This window comes from Cheilinus undulatus, linkage group 1, assembly GCF_018320785.1.
Source record: "Cheilinus undulatus linkage group 1, ASM1832078v1, whole genome shotgun sequence".
Classification (NCBI taxonomy): domain Eukaryota; kingdom Metazoa; phylum Chordata; class Actinopteri; order Labriformes; family Labridae; genus Cheilinus; species Cheilinus undulatus.
The window spans coordinates 12,534,358-12,553,607 of NC_054865.1; the positions used below are offsets into that span (position 1 = coordinate 12,534,358).

General features: G+C 37.4%; 1 protein-coding gene across 1 annotated transcript in view; it reads left to right on the forward strand.

The window, feature by feature from the left end:
• The first annotated feature begins 365 nt into the window (after positions 1-365).
• Positions 366-19,250, forward strand: part of ulk3 (unc-51 like kinase 3) — a 45,508-nt gene continuing 26,623 nt past the window's right edge. Inside the window, exons 1-13 of the mRNA XM_041814635.1 lie at positions 366-469; positions 3,489-3,629; positions 4,287-4,427; positions 4,893-5,013; positions 5,321-5,416; positions 7,371-7,514; positions 7,873-7,955; positions 9,778-9,933; positions 10,158-10,263; positions 10,394-10,434; positions 10,629-10,731; positions 14,836-14,900; positions 15,259-15,337. Of these exons, the coding sequence (XP_041670569.1) occupies positions 443-469; positions 3,489-3,629; positions 4,287-4,427; positions 4,893-5,013; positions 5,321-5,416; positions 7,371-7,514; positions 7,873-7,955; positions 9,778-9,933; positions 10,158-10,263; positions 10,394-10,434; positions 10,629-10,731; positions 14,836-14,900; positions 15,259-15,337 (1,303 nt within the window). The 5' untranslated portion in view covers positions 366-442. The remainder of the gene's footprint in view (positions 470-3,488; positions 3,630-4,286; positions 4,428-4,892; positions 5,014-5,320; positions 5,417-7,370; positions 7,515-7,872; positions 7,956-9,777; positions 9,934-10,157; positions 10,264-10,393; positions 10,435-10,628; positions 10,732-14,835; positions 14,901-15,258; positions 15,338-19,250) is intronic.

Here is a 19,250-nt window from a genome sequence, read left to right on the forward strand (position 1 = left end):
GATTTGTTCTCATCTATCTATCTATCTATCTATCTATCTATCTATCTATCTATCTATCTATCTATCTATCTATCTATCTATCTATAATATGGTCACCATTCAATATGTTGATGAGTGAAAAATACTCTAAAATGACGGAGATCTTCAGGGAGACATCATCCCCATCTCTGAATCTTTTTTTCTCCACTTGTGAAGTCTACCAGCTTGTACCATACTGGTTTGTACTTGGAGTTTAAGAAAAGCGGTACATTTTCAGCCTATGGGGGGCACCACCGCACTTTCCAGTGTTCAGCCTGCCGTTAATCCTGTAGGAGAAGAAGAGTTATGCCGTTCTGTCGCTAGGGGGCAGTATCATTTTTACTAATTCATTTTTAGTGTCAGCTGGTTACTGCAGTGCAGCGTGAAACCAACAAGCCTGTGGGAGAGATGTAAACATTCATGCATGTGCTGCGGATTTACTAGCCTAAAAGTAAGACGCTTTCTTAAAATTTACATTTTAAAGGTTTTTGAAAGAGCGCGAGGAAGTCTACTAATGTAAAGTTTGCTTATGGCTAACGGTTCATCTACAGGAGCTGTAAATGTACCAGTTTAATGCATCACTGCAAAGTTAGCTAGAACTTACAGCTAGCTCATTTAACAGGGCTTTTTCTTTTCGGTAACATCTTATTAAAAGATGAACTAATGTCACATTAAGACATGTAAACGCCTGTGTGAAATTCAGCACGTATTCTGTGTTCATAAAGCGATAAAACCAACTAAAGAGACTTTTTTTTTTTTTTTTGCACAAATTGACATCAGGAAAAACATACCACAGCACGAACACTACATATTTTATTGTGCTGTTACTCACCCAGCAAAGACCCACAAAGATAGGACAAAAAAATAAAGACTCAAGCATGTATTTTTCATGTATTTTGTCACATTTAAGGGCAAAACAGACAGCAACGAAAGTGAAAGTGTGCATTAAGGGTATACATGCCAGTGTTTCAGACCTAGTCAGGATACCATAATATTAAACTTTGAAATAGTATTTGTAAAAAATTATATGGATGCTTTTTTTGGTACATTTAAACTTAAATAGAGCTCTCACGCTCCCAATAAATTGAGTTTTGCTATTTATCGAAGATTACAGGGAAACTCCTGCACATTTGTCTGCAATTTACAGAAGTTTATGATATAGTTATATTATTGGTTTATTTTATTTACTTTTCCATATTTTATATAAGGGATACACAATATTATCTGTATGATATAGGTATCAGCAGACATGAACATTTCTGCCAATATTTATAACTCATGTTTTGGCTGTAAAATTCTGCTTATATCCGCTGAAAATATTGTCCATACAAAATGTACAAATTAGTTGAGTTTTAGGCTGGAGAAACAAAGTCATTGTCTTTGTTCAAAATAATTTCTTACTCTTTAAATCGCTTTTAAAGGGCTGTTATTTGTTAATTTATTCACCTTGAATCTTTGAATTGTGTGTTTTAAGGACATACATTTTAGGTCTGAACAACATTTAAATATTGATATTGGTATTGGCTAAAATTGTTTTGGAAATATCGAGGTATCAGATCTGCAAAAATCCAATATTGTGCATTCCTACTTTACATCAGTGGTTTTCAACCATTTTATGCTTAAGGCACAGCTGAGATCAAGCTATATGTTGGCATACCATATCCATATCCATACAAAATATCCTCTTTACAACATATTTTAGTTACTTACCTTGTTGTGTAGCTGTAATAATATTTGGTTGTACAAATTCCCACTTCACGGCAAGACTTGAATAGACCTGTTAATGGGACTTCTAATGTCTTTCTTTAATCACAGGATCACGATCCCAGTCACCCAACCTTAATATGAAAATTTCCTACTGTTTAACAATTATTTTATATAAACTGGTTTGTAATAAACTGACCTGAATGAAGCAGACTTCCTGTGTAGTCAGACAAGTACTATGTAACTAACCTGTTTATTTGCAGGGATTTTCACTGGTATTGTGCCCATAGATATGTTGAGTCATCATAAATGCTTCATGTTTTACAGATCAGAGTCCAAAATGGACTGAAAAAAATTGCACTGTATGCACTTTTGCTCCTCTCTGTACAACCCAGCCAGTGAGTTATCCTTTTCTATGCTCTGGCTTTTCTCCAACTACTAGACCAAAGGAAGAGACAAACAGGACAATTTTTCAAAGTTTAGTTAAAACCTTTCAAGCCGCCACTTTATTTTCGGGATAGACAATATTAGTTGTCAAATCTGATACCAGCTGATACCACCTTTTTTATGTAAGAAACACCAGGTGTCTCTTGTGCATAGAGAGGCTGAGCCAAGCAGAGCTGAGAGGAGTGAGGAAGTAGACAGTCTTGTAGATATTTAATGTTTAAGGCTTCAGTTAAAATGTTCAGGACTGATGGTCGGCCTCTTTGAGTGTGTACCTGATGTTACGGTTTTGAATTTTGCTGATATTTAAGGCTGATATGTGACATATTGTCAAAACATATGGCTGATGTACTGGCTGTAAATAAATTTTCATACCTGCTGATATCACTATTTAGTTTTTTACCTAATATCTGCTGGTTCTGATACGATGCTATAATGCCAACTTCATGCCACACAGGTTTAAATTTGTCAGAATTTTTGATGCTTTAAAGCCTTTTGATAAAACACATTGTAAGCTATGCAGTCTCTATTATATTTTAAAGCTCCAAAAAATTTTGATAACTACGAGAGATGCTTGATGTCTTATCTTAAAGAATGTTAGCTTAAAAATTAATTATCTTATGAGCAGATATGAAAACTTCTGCCCATATTCATGCTTGATATTTTGGCTATAAAAATCTTCCTTTTCAGCCGTAAATCTTGGCCATATGGACAAATAAGTTAGAGAAGTTTTAGGCAGGAACAACAGACCTACAGTAGCTGAAGTCTGTTTCTCTATTCATCATCATTCCCCATACTTTAAAATTTGGTTTTAAGGACTGAAGTTTTAGGTCTGAACTACATTTGAATATCAATGTTGATATTGGTTTATCAGTATTTTAACCAAAAGCTGAAAGGATCATGAATATTTTCAGAAATGCACAGATACATTGGAAGGGTTTCTGTACTTATAGGCAACTTATGAGATGTATTTATGCAATACATAGATGTATTTATGCAATTTAGCTACTGTGATGGTTTGTGTCTGCATTTTGGTGATTAAAAACAAAAATTTAACCCATATTTAATACCTTGGGCCTCCTTTTTGTTCCTATGGTACTTAAACAGGTATTGCAGCTTTTTTATTTTTACATTTACCATATCTACATTAAAAAAGTATTGTATTGTAACAACCAGACAGTGGTGAAAAAAGACTCCCCCAAAGTTAAAGGATTTCTCAGATAATTTGTAGTTTATCTTAACCTGTATCGTCCTTTTGCAGGGGTTTAACTCAGCAACTTTATTTGGTAAGAATCTTGTTTTTTTGCCCTTATATCTTGCAGCCCAAACCTGTTCAGACACTTGATGTTGCTGTCATCATGGCTTCAACCTCCAGCTTTGCTCCACCAAAACTGGCTGACTTCATCCTCACAGAGCGACTGGGCAGTGGCACCTACGCCACAGTCTACAAAGCCTACAGAAAAGTAAGTTTGGTGAAGAGACTGATACCTCATCACACAGTATAGCTAACTAGAAAGTACTAAATACTATCTTCTGTAAAAGATGTACCATTTGTAAAAGTCAGGGCTGATTCTGATACCAATGTTTTTTTCAGTATTTTGGATTCTTTTTGTCTTTTTTCTGAATGAGGTGTGGGATTTGACTATTGAAATTGTCCCTCTCCTGTCTAACAAACTGATCTTTCTCTGGGGGAAACAGATTTTACAGATATTTTATTTAAGTTTGACCATGAAAGTAAATCAGAGTTTGTCTAACAGGTGATTTATTTTGTCCTTTAAAAGCCTCTTCTCACATTTAGTGGTTGTGCTCCCACTTCTTCACTTCATAGTAATGCAATACAGCAGATTCACATTGGCTGGTGGAATTGGTGCCTGCAACATTATTTGCTGATGGGCTGTTGTTTGTCGAAAGGGCAAATATTAGCCCATAGGATGTCAATAAATAAGACATCAAAACATTGGCATACATGAAATGAGCTTTCTAACCTTATGATTTCATCGTAGGCTTTGACAGCCAACTCTGAGTTTATTTTCAGTCACCACTGAGAAACCAATCTATCAATAAATCTAGTTATGTCTAATGAATTAGAGTTTAACTGAAGGTGTTTTTTGACTCTGTAGGGAGACAGTCGTGAAGTTGTGGCTGTGAAGGTTGTCGGAAAGAAAACTCTGAACAAATCTTCCACAGAAAACCTGCTCACAGAGATTGAAATCCTCAAGACAATGCGTCATCCTCATATAGTCCAGTTAAAGGACTTTCAGGTAAGCCTATTTATAGGACTGTCATATGATCAAAGCTAATGTTACTTTGAGTATACCCCAAAAACATCATAAGAACTTCCCCATTGCATTAACTCAAATTGTAGCATGTGTTCTTGTTTAATTTCTAGTCAAAAATGTGTAATGATACTTGTTTTAGGCCACACACTTCTTGAAATAGCAGATAGTTTTGCTTTTTACAAGCTATCAGGTCTTGTTGATTTGTTTACATCTTGAAATAAGATGTTTATCAGGACTAGTCATAGGAATGCAGCCAAAAATAAAAGTAATGAGATATTTTTAACAAAAATCAGACTATTTCACATGCTTGCATTTAAGATTTTTATTGCATCTGTGGCATCAACTTAACCCCTCAGTAGACATTATTATGATTTGTGTGCATTACAATAATCTCTGTGTATTGCTGTTTTATTTATCTTTAATACCTTAATTCTTCTCGTTGATCAGTGGGATGCTGAGAACATTTATCTGATCCTGGAGTGGTGCTCTGGTGGCGATCTTTCAAGCTTCATCCGCAGTCGCAGAATTTTACCAGAGAGGGTGGCGCGGCGCTTCCTACAACAGATTGGTGAGTTATTGCAAAACTTGTTTAAAGATTTTTGTTACTTTGATTTAAAGATGATTGACATTTGTAAAGGAAAAAAAAACAGAACGATATTATCTTTGGCTCCATGTCAACAGTCTCCCTTTCTTACATTTAGTATTGGTCTTTTGTTATTTCTAAATCAAGGGAGAGTTGCCACTGGTTCAGCCGTGAACACATGCACATTGATATAAACAAGTTGCGTAAAAACTTTCTTTGAAAGCTGCATGTTGTAGAGTGATTTTAGTAAAACTCCTTTTTCAACTGTGCCTTTGTGCGTCTGCTCAAACAGCCTGTGCACTCCAGTTTCTTCATGAGCGAAACATCTCACACCTGGATCTGAAACCCCAGAATATTCTGCTCAACAACTCTGTCCTCAAACTAGCAGGTGATCTCATACCCACCCACACAGGCAATCAATGCAGTAAACACTTTTTAAATTCATTAAGATTCAAACATTGTGGGTTATAAGGCTGCCAGACCTTTTGAATTTTGAATAGTTAGTGCTAACTGTTTACAGTGAAAGACTGTTATTATAATGATTGATACAAGGGCTGCTCAATTATGGCAAAAACCATCATCATAGTTTTTAATTGGTATTGAAATTATGACTATAAAACATGATTACTCGTATATTTTACAACATCTGCATCATGCACATTTACTGATACAGGATACTCTTAACACTTTGACAAGTAAAAAGGAGAATAAATGAATGGAAAATCCATGAATATATAAAGTACTGCTGTTGGTTCTTTGGTTGATGATCTTACGCAGCAGTAGAGAACTGGCCTTGGGGGTTGATAAGGGATAGAGAAACACTACCACAAAGGCCATGTTTTGAGCTGTTTATAACTATGCAAAGTGTTCAAAGTGCAAAAATATAAACATTCTTAATTCTTAAGCTCCTTAGTGAAATATTCTGGCATTTTTTAATGCAAAACAAAACAATACAGGCAAAGACCAAGACATGTAACAGGACAGGATTGACAGTTAATAACATAAAAGACATACAGAACATTTTTATTTTATATATAATATTTCCACAAAGCAGTGTTTCTATGGTTTAGCACATTAAACTCTGATTTTCCCTGTGTTTCCTGAGCTGATGTCCATCTCACCAACCTTCAGCCTTGCTCATTGTGATGGGGATTCTGTCTCTTTTCAGAAATCCAGATTATTTGGCCCTTCTCAGTAGAGCTGCTTGTTTTACTCCAAAATGGCTCTTCATTTGGAACCAGTTTGTCTTTTTAAATGTATATTAAATAATGACAAAGGACGGAGGACAGGCAACTCGCGCTCAGTCAGGAACTAGCTTCTGTGGCTCATATTAAAGGGCCATTTCGTAGAACAGGCGTGTTTGTAAAGATTCATCTTTACTCAGTCGCTCACCCTACAAGGTTTTATTTGGTTGATAGTACATCACCATTTCAACTGAAAGTGTATTTGTGGCAAAGTGAAGATCTTTTAAATGTTTAAGTGGCTCAGCTAGCCTCTTATATCAGCACTAGACTCCTTTCCCTTGATCTGACTAGACAATGCTTGACACTAGGAGGTCTGCAGGACTGAGTATTTGTGATATTGATCATCTACACAACAGGTAAATCAGTTGAACTGTGATAAAATCATTTTTTTGTAAAGTGTAGGGATCACACACAATTTAAATTTAAATTTTCCGATAATTTTAGCGTAAAGGTCCAGAACTGTAAAGTACAAGCTATCCTCCGTTCCCATTCATTCCTAATGGCTGTCCCCATTTCCTGACCCCAAAACGGACACTAGGAATCACGTAAATGCAAAAAAAACCTTTATAATAACAATGAAGAAACAAAAAAAATTTTGATGGCCAAATATAAAAACAATAGATAAACCATTTACCACGTGACAAAACCTATAGACCAAACAAGCGGCACCACAGCATGCAGCACAGTAATTATGTAATCTTGATTGTGTTGTGTTTATAATAGTGAGAAGCCAAATCGGGTTTGAAATTAAAACAGGATTAATTGCTCAGCCCTAATTAATACCATAAAAAAGTGCAGAAGCTTAAAAATCTTCAGATCTTCAGTTGTGTTTTTCACCAAAAGCTGCAGTTTATAAGAGTGCAAAAAATTGCAATATTTTGATACCTTGCCAAATATTTATGCAATATAGAAAGTCTTCAGGTGTTTGCAATTTTTTTTTTCAAAATCAAGAAATGACCAAATATTGATTAAGTAGGGCCATCATCATGTATTATAGCAGGTATATATATTGTTTAACTTTTCATTGTTTAGTGCAGCAGTGCTATACATTTTTGTGGGGATCTCTTATGTGTTGTTTAAATCCTGTTTTGCGTCCAGACTTTGGTTTTGCTCAGTACATGTCTCCATGGGATGAGCAGAGCGTCCTGAGAGGCTCCCCCCTCTACATGGCTCCTGAGATGGTGTGCCGACGTCAGTATGACTCCAGGGTGGATCTGTGGTCGGTAGGAGTAATTCTTTATGGTGAGCATTTTCTCTTCAAGTTATTTATTATAAATCAAAAATCTGATTAGTTTATTGATCTGGCAGGCTCAAACGTATACTCTGGTTAGGTCAGAGACTAAAATGTGCCATCAATCATAAAGTGGCAACCTGGACAGCCTCTTCTTTGGGGTAATGCAGTTTTTGAACCTTTAAAGCACAGCAGCAGAATGTAGTTGATAACACTGTGTATAAAAACACCAAGTGTTGTGTTTAGAATGGCTGCAGCAGTTTCAATTTAAACTGTGAGCATTGGAAACATGCATTCCCTTAATCCCAAACCAACAGAATAGCCCAGTAAAAACTGTGGCTATTTTGCATGCTGTTTGTATGTTTTTAGAGGCTCTGTTTGGGCGACCACCCTTTGCATCGAGGTCGTATGCTGAGTTGGAAGAGAAGATTCGGAGTAACCAACCTATAGAGGTAAGAGTTGTTACTGAACTGTGATCAGTCCTGTTGGTTAATAAATGCCTCAGTGTTACCAGTGTTGTCCTAATAAAATGATGTGGGCAGTTTCAAGAATGAATGAGAAGATGTGAGACAGAAAGGCTCTTTAGGCAGTAGTTTGCTACTGCAGTACTGTAGTTTTAGGCATTGGTTCCCAACCTGGGGTCGAAGCCCTACAAAGGTTTTGAAGAGTGAGGCTTCTTTTGCTATAACTACAATCGTGATAACCCTAATTTCTTACTGTCAAAGTTATTTTAACAAGAACTATTGTGTATGGCCCATTCTGTTTTGATTTTATCAACAAAAATGCTTCAAGTTTTTGTGAGTAAAATATACTGAAACATCCAGGATGTATTATGTTTGATATATTGAAATTAAAATAAAATTAAGTGTTACTATTTACATTATAGTTTTAAAGTATAAATTATGGCTTAAGAAATTTTGTATTGTAATCTTATATTTGTAATCTCTGAACTTGAATTATAATACAATAGTGCTGCTCATTTAATTAAAAGATAAAACCTTGAAATAAATATACTAGTCTCTGGATCCTAGACTCTGGACGTATAGAAATAAATTGAAATCTTTTATAAAATTAACAGTTCTTGTGCAGAAAGTTGCATGCCTTACATAAAATCGATGTTTGACAGATGTTGCACGTCGCACTGTTTGCTTAATTTTTTGAGAAATAAAGACACAGATCAACATGTGGAATAAGGCCTTGATAAGAGAATTGTTAAGAATAAATGTAAATGATGTTGATGGATTGAATCAACTGGAACCCTTTCTCGATTCACTTCCCTAGCTGTTAATTTGACAGTGTCCTGCAGTTTGTCAAGATTTGGCCTTCTGGTGGTGAGAAACAAATTTATGTGGTTGTTTATCAAAGTTGCCCATCCCTATCTAAGATAAAAGGAAGAAGGGGTTCTGAGGAAAAAGCTGGACACCAAAGGCCTAAAAAACAATATGAATTTAGAGTCATTTTATGGATGTCTAGTCAACAGATTTTTAAACTATGATACAATACAAGATATAATCCAACTGTGTTCATATGTTTTGACAACACAACAGTAGAAATAGGAGTGTTAGACACTCAATATTTTTGTTTTTAAAATTTAATTACCAAAAATGCAGGAAAAGTCATGCACACATTCTTAATTGCACAAATTCAAAATGGCAAATATTTCTTGTCCAAAACCAAACAATTTAGACAATTTTGTCTCTCTTTTGCTTGGTACACATTAAGGAGTTCAGTATGAGTCAGTGAAGGTGGTTTGCCGGTTTAAACCACTAGAGGGCCTACTTTCACACATGTTTGTTTTCCACCCAAGGACGACTGGCAGTCAAGTTGTTCATCTGAAGCAAGACATTGTTGCTCATTTAGAATAATCTAAAATTGAAAGTCATAAAATTGTCTGTAATGATTAATGTTTGTGATATGTTAATTAGATGTTTAAAGGCTTCTGAGTTTCATAAGTCATCACTGTGTCTTTGCCTGGATTTGTCTGCTGAATACACAAACCAAACTTTAATTATGATTTGGATAATTAACAGTACTTTTAATGATGGAAGGTTTTCAGTTCACTTGGATTCTTGTGTTAGACATTAGGCTGGAGCTCAATGGATTGCATTAGCGTACGCTCCATTACCCGGGGATTCACGTGGAGTTTGAAGGTCATCTTTTGATAAAAAGTAGTGATGTGAGACTAGAAGGTCTCTGACAACAATCTGCTGTCCTTTTCCCGGCATCGTCCTGTGGATTGACTGTAACATAATAAGGTCGTGTTTTGTGCATTAGCTGCCTCCTGGGGCCAGAGTTTCCAAGGATTGCAGAGACCTTCTGTTGCGGCTGCTCGAGAGAAATCCAGATGCCCGGATCACCTTTGCAGAGTTCTTCACCCACCCTTTTGTGGATCTGGAGCACATGCCGAGTGCAGAGAGCATAGTGAAAGCGGTGAGGGAATAAAAAGAAAAGGACATATGTGCTGGCATGTGTCTCTACTGCAGAAGAGCATGAATAATGTTTGTGACTGACTGAGCAAATGCACACATGTGTTGGTAGGTTTGAGCTCATGCCTGCCCCACATGTGCCTTCACGCATGACTCTGCATCCATGCATTAGAAATACAGACTTGTATTTTTCACTAAGTGATGCCACTTCCTATTTTTTCTTTTCAGAAGGAGCTGGTTCTGCAGGCCGTGCAGAAGGACCAGAAGGGAGAGAGGTCCGCTGCTCTCTCTCTGTACTGTAGTGCCCTTGAGCACTTTGTCCCTGCTATTCACTGTAAGAGCAACACTCATATCCTCTCTGTAGCTTAAGCCTTTCAACAATGCATCCTCTTTTTTCCACCATGATAAACCTGCAAAGTAAAAGCACTCTGAGTAAAACAAAAACTTCTCTCCTCCCTCCCCAGATGAGACAGACCGTCAGCGTAAAGAAGCCCTCAGGCAGAAGGTAAGCTCTAAAACACTCCCCACCCTCACATTTAGATTACTTTCCTTTTTTCAGTTGTTTTTTTTTCCTTAATACACTCCAGTGGCTTTCACTGGGAATGAATTCTCCTCTATTAATACCATATGGAGAGGATAGAGAGCATATGGCATGGTTGACATGATTAAGTTGAGTCAATGTAAAAGGACTTCCCGCAGGTCAGCCAGTACACATCCAGAGCCGAGGAGCTGAAAGCCCTGGTGGCCTCAGACAACAGACAGAGCTTTGAGGAGGCCCGGACCTCCAGGGACGTCCTGCGAGGTAATGAACACAGCTTAGCAGAGGGGCTGTATGTCAGCTTTAGCATAGTCTGCTCAGTAACTGCATGACAGCCAACCAGACATGGGAGTTTTGAGAATAGATGTTTACAACTATTTGCACAGTTTTTGTGTATTGTTCCTTGAGTGAAATCTACTGAGCGTAAAGTACTGACAAATAGAAAAGGAATTTAAAGGTATAAGAGCAGTGAAATGAATGGGAGTGTAATCAGAAATGTACAAGACTCAAGGGCCTTTCCCAAACTTCTCCATCTACATCTGTAACCCCAAACAGAATTGACTCCATTTAAAGCTATGCTTACAGCTGAATAAAGCACCCCTCATTAAGGTGAAAGGTAACAGGCCTGCTGACATAGGGGGACAATTGAGTCAGTTGTCCCTGGTCCTGGGTCAGAGGGCTCTCTGACCATTACAGCATCAGCTGGAAGGGTCTCTAGGGTAAGCTTGTCCCGGTCTCAGGTAGGTATGGGGATCCAAAGTGTCATAAGGAGGGGGTTTGGGACACAATTGTGGACCAAGGGTTTCTGAAAGTTATCGTAACAAGATAACCACTAAAATCGCGAGCGATCAATGGAGAAAGGGGATTGAAAACAAAGCTAAATGCTTATTTGCAAATAACTGAAAGGCTCCCTTTCAGAATATAACCCAGAAACTAATCCACCACTGCCATGCAGCTGACCATAAATTAAAACTTGTAGGGAGAAGGAGAAGCTCTCCTAAAATAAAATACAAAAGCCACCAGGCTGGTATGAAAAGAGAAACCAAAAATACTGAGTTAAGACACTCAGTACTGCCACACAGATCTCTTGAAACAGTTAGTAATAATATCAACAATAACCACCCAGAAAAGATTCTCAAAAAGCTCTGCAAGCTCTTCACATCACAAACACACAAGAAAACACAAGGAGATGTCCTCACTATCTCTGGTGGTGAGATAATGAGTCAGCACAGAGTGCTGCAACCCAGGAGTATATATAAGCTTGCCACACCTGGCCATAGTCAGTGGCAATCAGCTCTACACACCTGACACTGCACTGACTGATTCACACTCAGTGAGTGACCAGAATAAGCCTCCTCACACAAAGGCTCTACAGTATATTTTTCAAATACCTGAAAATCAATAAATTTTTAGCTTATTGATCGAACTATAGAGCCTCACAGGCTCTGCGACATTACATCCATTTATGATGTCACTGGTGTAACAACAGACATCAATTCTTGCAAGGTGAACTTAAGCTGAAAGCACATTAGCATTGTGCGTCAAATCAAACCAAAATGTGGTACCTTTAATTGTTGGTTTGAAGACAAAAAGACTGTCAGTATCATGCAATCATATCCGCCTGCACTGGGAGTAACGTGCACTCATAGCAGCTGGCCTCAGTTTCTGCAGGACTGTTTTCTTCTTCATCTGTTCAATTAAATGCTGAAAACAGCTCCAAAGTCAACAAGTCCTGTTAGTTAAGAATATTAATCCTGTGTAGAAATCTTCGGTGGAACGAACACAATTGGAATTAATTGGTGGATTTAACGAGCTGAAAGACAGTTATATATGAGGTGTTCAAGAAACTTCAGTAAATTAGATGACTGTATCCTACAGGTGAGGACAAAATTATTAGCCCACCTATAAAAGTATGTTTTTGCAAACTATTTTCCATCTGCTGTTAAACAGAGCAAAGATTTTTGATAAATCTTTTCCAAACATCCTAGTTTTATTTTGGTTGCTAACATTATTTTACTTTGCTCTCAGTAGCAAAATTATTTCACACACACACACACACACACACACACACCAAAAAAAAAAAAAAAAACTAACAGGGTCTAAATTATTAGCCCCCTGGTGCGAATGGTCAGTTGTTTTCTTTTTGATGGATAACAGCCTGCAGTCTGTTGTTGTAGTTTTTTATTAGGGCTGGACAGTTAATTGCAAATTAGATTAAATTGCAGTATGGCCTGCTGCAATTTTCAAAACGCAGAAGGTGCAATGTTTCTTTAACCTGAAATATGTGTCAAAATACCTGTTTAGAACTTTTTTTGCAGCAGAGATGTTATGAACTGCATATCATGCAGTCATCCAAGTGCCATATTTTTAGGATAGTTAACAAGAAAATCCTGTTTTCTTCATTCTTTTATGTTTTTCTTATTAAATATGAAAATTATTTAAAAAAAAAGATCATTCCTTTTGATGTAACAGTTCATTACAAATGTGCAAAATAAGTAAAAAAATCATCAGAACTTGATTTTTTTATTGTTCTGTCATAGTTTCATCTAATACTGTGTTGGTTATAGTATGGAAGGAATTATTTGTATTTGTATTTATTTTATTTGAAATATCAGGGTCAGTACATATTATTAAACACTTGCATGTAAATATGTAGGATTGTAGCCAGTGGCTAATTATTGCTCGTTTTTGTTGTAAAATGCATAAGATGAGGAACTTAAGAAATCGCTTGTTAAATTGCAATCGCAATATTGGGGAAAAAAATCACATTTAGATTATTTTCCCAAATTGTTCACCCCTAGTTTTTATCAAGTCTCAGACACATCTCTCCTGAGGAACCCCTCCAGATTTGATGGTCTTCTGGCATGGACCTTGGTCCTCAGTTTTCCTCACAGGTTTTCAATGTGGATTCAAGTCAGGACTTTGTACAGGCCAGTCAATAACACTCACTTAGGGTTTTCTAAAGGGAGATGTTGTGTTGGAAGACAAAGCGACAACCCAGACACAGTTTTATTGCTGACTGTTGGAGGTTTTCTTTCAAAGCCTTCACGTGTCCTTCTTTCTTTATAATTCCTTCCACCTTTACGAGATTCCCACTTCAAGACGCACTGAAGCATCCCTATAGCACAATACTCCCAGTGCTGTGTTTCACTGATGAGACAGTGTTCTTTGGGTTATACGCCTCTCCTTTCTTTCGCCAAACATAAGCAATGTCTCTATGGCTAAAGAGCTCTAAATTGGTTTCATCTGACCAAAGGGCATGCACAGTCTTTCTCCAGGTTGTCCTTGGCAGACTTCAGTCTTGAAGGTGTCCCTTCTGTAGAAGTGGAGTTTTTCTTGGTCTGCAACCTCTCAATCCATTCCTGTGCAGATTGTCTTCTTTGAGCCACTTCTTGGAAATGCTGTGATAACTTTGTATATCCTTCTCCTGCTTTGTGAGCATCAACAATTCTTTTTCTCAGGTCTAAACTAATTTATTTAGTTTTTGCCGTGATGCTTTTTCTAGTGAAAGCTCAAACCCTTACTGAAGTTTTTATACTCTGTGTAAATTTGAAGATAACCCTCAGTTTTAACCCTGATTTTATACGTTTTAAGCATTACAAAGTTAGATGTAATTGTAAAATCTTGAAAAAGGCTCATGTGCTCATTTCTGGGAAGTAAAACAAATTGTCTCCAAAAAATCAGATTTTGAATCATGAGATGTTTAAAAAAAAGAAATGCCACTGAACGGGTAGGGTTTTTTCTCTCATACTGTGGAGTGTTTTTGGTATATATGCCAACTTGTTATTTTTGTGACGTAAAATTGTGCCACACAAAGTTCTGGGTTTCATGGCAGTTAGGGGAGTTCTTCCCAAAGCCTTCTGCTGTATTTACACCCTCCACCTTAACTGACGGAGCTTCATGTGACGTCAGATGGAGTTCCCCCGTACTGGAGCAGTTTGAGAAAGGCCCACAAAACCCCTGATTGCTCCTGCTGCTACGTCAGCGGTGTATGAAAGGAATTTCTTTGAGCAGTCAAAAAAATAGAACAGCATGCTTCAAAGCCCATTTACCATTTTAAATTGCCACTATAGTGGCCACTATACTGTATGTAGTATAATGATGAGGTCTGCACTATAAAATGGCACATTTCCTCTGTAGTGTAGTGTATAGTGAGTAGTGGGTGATTTTGGGCACAGTCTTGCTCCATTACCCCGCTGCCTTTAAATAAATATTATGAAGTCTTAAGTATCCCTAGTCCATGGTACTGGAGTCTTAAGTTTAAATAAAGGACTTTTCTTTTAAATAAAGTAACACATCTTCAAGTGTAATGCATTAATAGAGTGGAAATATAAACTGTTGGTCTGAAACAGTTTTTTCTTTCTCCAGAAATGTCTCGAGACCAACCCCGGCTACTGGCTGCTCTGGAGATGGCGTCTACTGCCATTGCTAAGGTTAGAACAGACGATGCCTCTGCTTTCATGACACACAAAGGCCGGGTGAAGCAGAAGTAATACAAGAGTAAAAAAACAAACCAGCAGGGTTCAAACCAAACCCCATTCATAGCTTTCTTTCCAAACCACAGCTTTTAAGATCACTGGTGAACCAAAAACATCTATTTTATGGTTTTGCAAGCTGTGTGTTTTTATGTGTGTGTCTGCCATTTGCAGCTTAAAATTTGATGACTTGAACAATCACAAATAAAGATCTTGCAGTGCTGGCAGAGTAAAAAAGCTGAACTACGCTTGTACATGTTTCTTTATGCTCAAATTCAAAGCAATGTTTTTCATAAATTCCCATGTTTGATTCTAGGAGGATAGTGGAGCAGATGATCAGGAGGCTCTTGATGTTTACCAACAGTGTTTAGGAGAACTACTGCTGGCGCTCGCAGGTAGATAAACTTCTTTAGTTTCACATTATTTCTATTCTTTATTGCTTTTGTCCTTTGGAAACTCCATTAAAACGTGTGTAAAAGAGAAATGTGCAGGTTGGAGATTTAGTGACTGAAAGTTGGGGTGATGTGTAAAATGTGAATGAAAACAGAATGCAATGTTTTGCAAATCCCATAAACCCATGTTTTAATCACAATAGACCTCAAAAAAGTATTCACTGTTGAAACAGACTTTTTACCATTTTATGACAAATACTGGCTCAGCTGAATTTAATAGTAACAACACATCTCAAAACAATAGGGACAGGGCAACAAAAGGCAGGACAGTTAAGTTGTATCAATGAAACATGACTGGAGGAGCATTTTGCAACTAATTTCATTAATTAGCATCAGATCAGTATTATGACTGGGTATAAAAGGAGCATTTTAGAGAAGCAGAGTCTCTCAGATGTAAAGATGGACAGAGGTCCACAAATCTATGAAAAACTATGTCCAAAATTTGTGGAGCAATTGCAGAAAAATGTTCAGTCAGCAGTCATGACATGTTAATAAAGTCAGCAAAGAAAGTTACTTTGAAATTCTACACAACACTACAATTAGCAAAAATTCTTCTTCTAATAGGGAAGGCATACACACGATCTCCTGTTACTGCTCTTGAATAAAAAAAAAAGGTGACAGCAAAGTTTTGAAAATCAGAACAAAACAGCACATTACAGAAAAATATGTCCAGAATAAGGCCCCAGTAGGGAACGTTTGCTCCACCATATATGCTGCCACAAGCCGGTTAATCTCAGCTTTTGTGGTTACCTGCTGTTGTTGTTGAAAATCAAACTTTTGCTGCTTGGTAGATGTAAACCTCAAGTAGTTATCTTGAGAATCACTTGGGCTCGGGGGTCTTTACTAGGTTTGTTCCAATTTCGATACCAGTATCAGAAAAACGTCCGATGCTGTTTGAAATGCAGGTATTGGTACCAGCGAGTGCACAAGTTTTTGCACCGATCCAATACCGTTTGGTTTATGTTTTTATTTTGCATCGTTTAGCCATGTTAAATTTTAGCACTATAAACCAGAAATTAATTTTTCTTACCTGCTACTGTATGAACCGGCTTCCGTTTTTGGCACAGCAGAGGAGAACCAGGGGACCTGCTGCAGCAGCAAAGAATGTTTTTCTCTGAATGTGATCGTTAATACCGGTGCTGTTGTACAAGACAAGAAGTGACACAGTTTATCAAAAGTTAACGTTTGAACCATAAATCGTTGCCTCTCACTTGTTTTTCCTCTTGAAGCTAGCCATTGTGTTTTCCCATTGGCAACACCTGTTGAGTCCTTTGAATCCCATGCGACAGCATTTTCAGAGAGCCTGGCATTCTTGTGACTTTTGGGGACATTAATGATTAAATCTGCACCAGTAAACCTGGTATTGAACATCTTTTCATCCATTTTAATCAACTTACGATCATTTATTACCTCTAGCTCGAATGCTAACCTCCATATTGTCTCTCTTTGCGAGTGACCGTCAGCCAATATCAGACTGTTTGGTAATCACGTGATGCTGCACAAAACAGCAGAAAGGAGGGAGAGAGTTTAACACACTTGATGATATATACATCTGTATTAAGTTCATATCTGTATACGACAATTGTTAATATGCGAGCTGTACGTTTTATATTGTATTTGGAAAAGTGCAATAAAGTTTATATTAAAAAAAGAGAGAGCGATGGAGAAGCCCTGTGATTTAGCCCCCAGTATTATTGCTATTTTGATATTAAGCAGTAAAATTCAATAATCAGCAGAAAAACAGGTTTAGGGTCAGAGAGATGCTGTACATTATGATTCTATTTTTTGAACCATGTTCTGAGTCAAATATAGGTCTAAAATAATTTGCTAGTCTGAACAGTCAGTTCAGAAAGTTCACATTGGTATCAGATCAATACTCCGTATTGGCCAATACCCAACACCTTGTATCGGAATTGTACCGTGAAGGAAAAAATGGTTTCTGAACATCCCTAGTCTTTACTAGCTTTGCCTTGTTTTTGTTGTAAAATGTATGACGTGAGGAACAAAAGAATAGGTTGCATATTAAATTGCAATCGTGATATTGGGCAAAAAATAATCGTAATTAGATCATGTTCCCAAATTGTTCTGCCCTATTGTTTACCCTGTGCTCCTGTTTTACTCATAGTTGGAGGATTTATATCAATGCAAGTAACAAGCTTAATATTTTACAGTGAAGTTAATGTGATTACTAGGTAAGAAGCAGTGACGTATTACACTACTGCATCACAGACAAATGTCATGTAATTACAGTGGCGTGTTACACTGGTTGTGAAATAAATAAAATTAGGGATTTACCAGGTCAACAGCTATTATCATACAAGATTTATTATAACTGTAGAAAATAAACCCTGCAAGTTGCTATTTCATTGCTTTGCTCAATGATCATTTTGCAGGATTGAGTGGAGGAGGAATAACCATATTAAAGTCCCACATGTATTAATTCTTCTGCGTGCAGACATGAAACCTCAGATTTGAGCATGCATCCTTCAGTTCTAAGAGGAGAAAACTTGTTTGTTCAACTAGTTTTGAAATTAAGATGTGCATTTGAGGGAAAAGTAAAGAGCAGACTCTAAGGAGCAAAATTAAGAGCTTCTGCGTGTGCCCTTAGCTCTAAATCAGTATCTCTCATGTGTCATAAAGTGGCTGATCAAAGAAAAATACTCAAGAGAGATTGGCTGGAAAAGAGGGACAAAAATACATAAAAAGAAGTCAAAGACATAGCAATACTTTAAAGCTGCTTTCACAAATGCACTCCTGAAAGTTTTTTACATTTTTCATTTTGGAGTACATGGTTTCTTCTCTTTTAAGTGTGCAGAATTTTATCCTTGTTTTCCAACAGCATCCAACACGGTTTTACATTTCTTTTACTTTTAACACATTAAGCAGCCGGTCACCCCCCATTGTTTCAAGAAGTAAAAGATGTAGCCATACTGAAAAGCCGTTTTCACTCATTAACACCTAGAAATTGGACATTTCAGGATAGCCAACCCCTATAAGCTGTCTGAGTTTCTTCCTCTCACATGCCCCCCACAGCAGAAAGATTTCCCTGTCAGACAGGAGGGGATGAGGGGGGTACTCAGGAGGCCAAATGTGATGTGAAGAGGGCACTGGAAATCCTAGATAGCAGGCAAAGCAACAGTTTTCATAGCAGCAATGAAAAAGGTGGGAAAGAACAGGCTGGACAGCTGACAAAAGTTGGTAGCATTTGTAGCTGCTTTGTTGCGTGCATGATGGCTCAGTTAGGGCAGTGGTTAAAGGAGATGTATATCTAACCCTGTCTGCTTGTTAGCAGTGATTTTTCCTGAATATTTCCAGCTGTGATCACACTTAAGTTCACCCAGACCTCCTACAGATGTTTTACCAGAGGAAAAATCTAAGGTAAATTTAGAGTAAAAGAATGTCAGTTATTCTAAACCTTGAGAAATTTTCAGGAGTTTTGTGCATTTTGTGGAAACACCATAAGAGATTTAACTGGATGCTTACAAACAGAGAGACTGTCAGAGCTATTTCACCAGGTTATTGTTCATAATGATTGTTGTTTGTTTGTTTGTTTCTTTGTAAACACCAGAGGCCTGTACGACAAAGCTGGATTAACAAGTCTGGGATATCTCTCCGTTAGCGGGATTGATTTATCAAGACATTCACAATCCGGATCAGCTGTACGACAAAGCTGGTTAGTAACTCACTAACTGCAGCCAGTTTTTTCCAAGCACCAGCACCCTGCATTTCTCAATGGAGGAACAGATAATCATTCTTAAAAAAATATGAGGAATTTAAATCAATCATCCAGGCCAGAAGCAACACTGTCGCCGCAGCAAACACCAGGAAGGAATGCTGGCAGAAAACTGCTGACTCT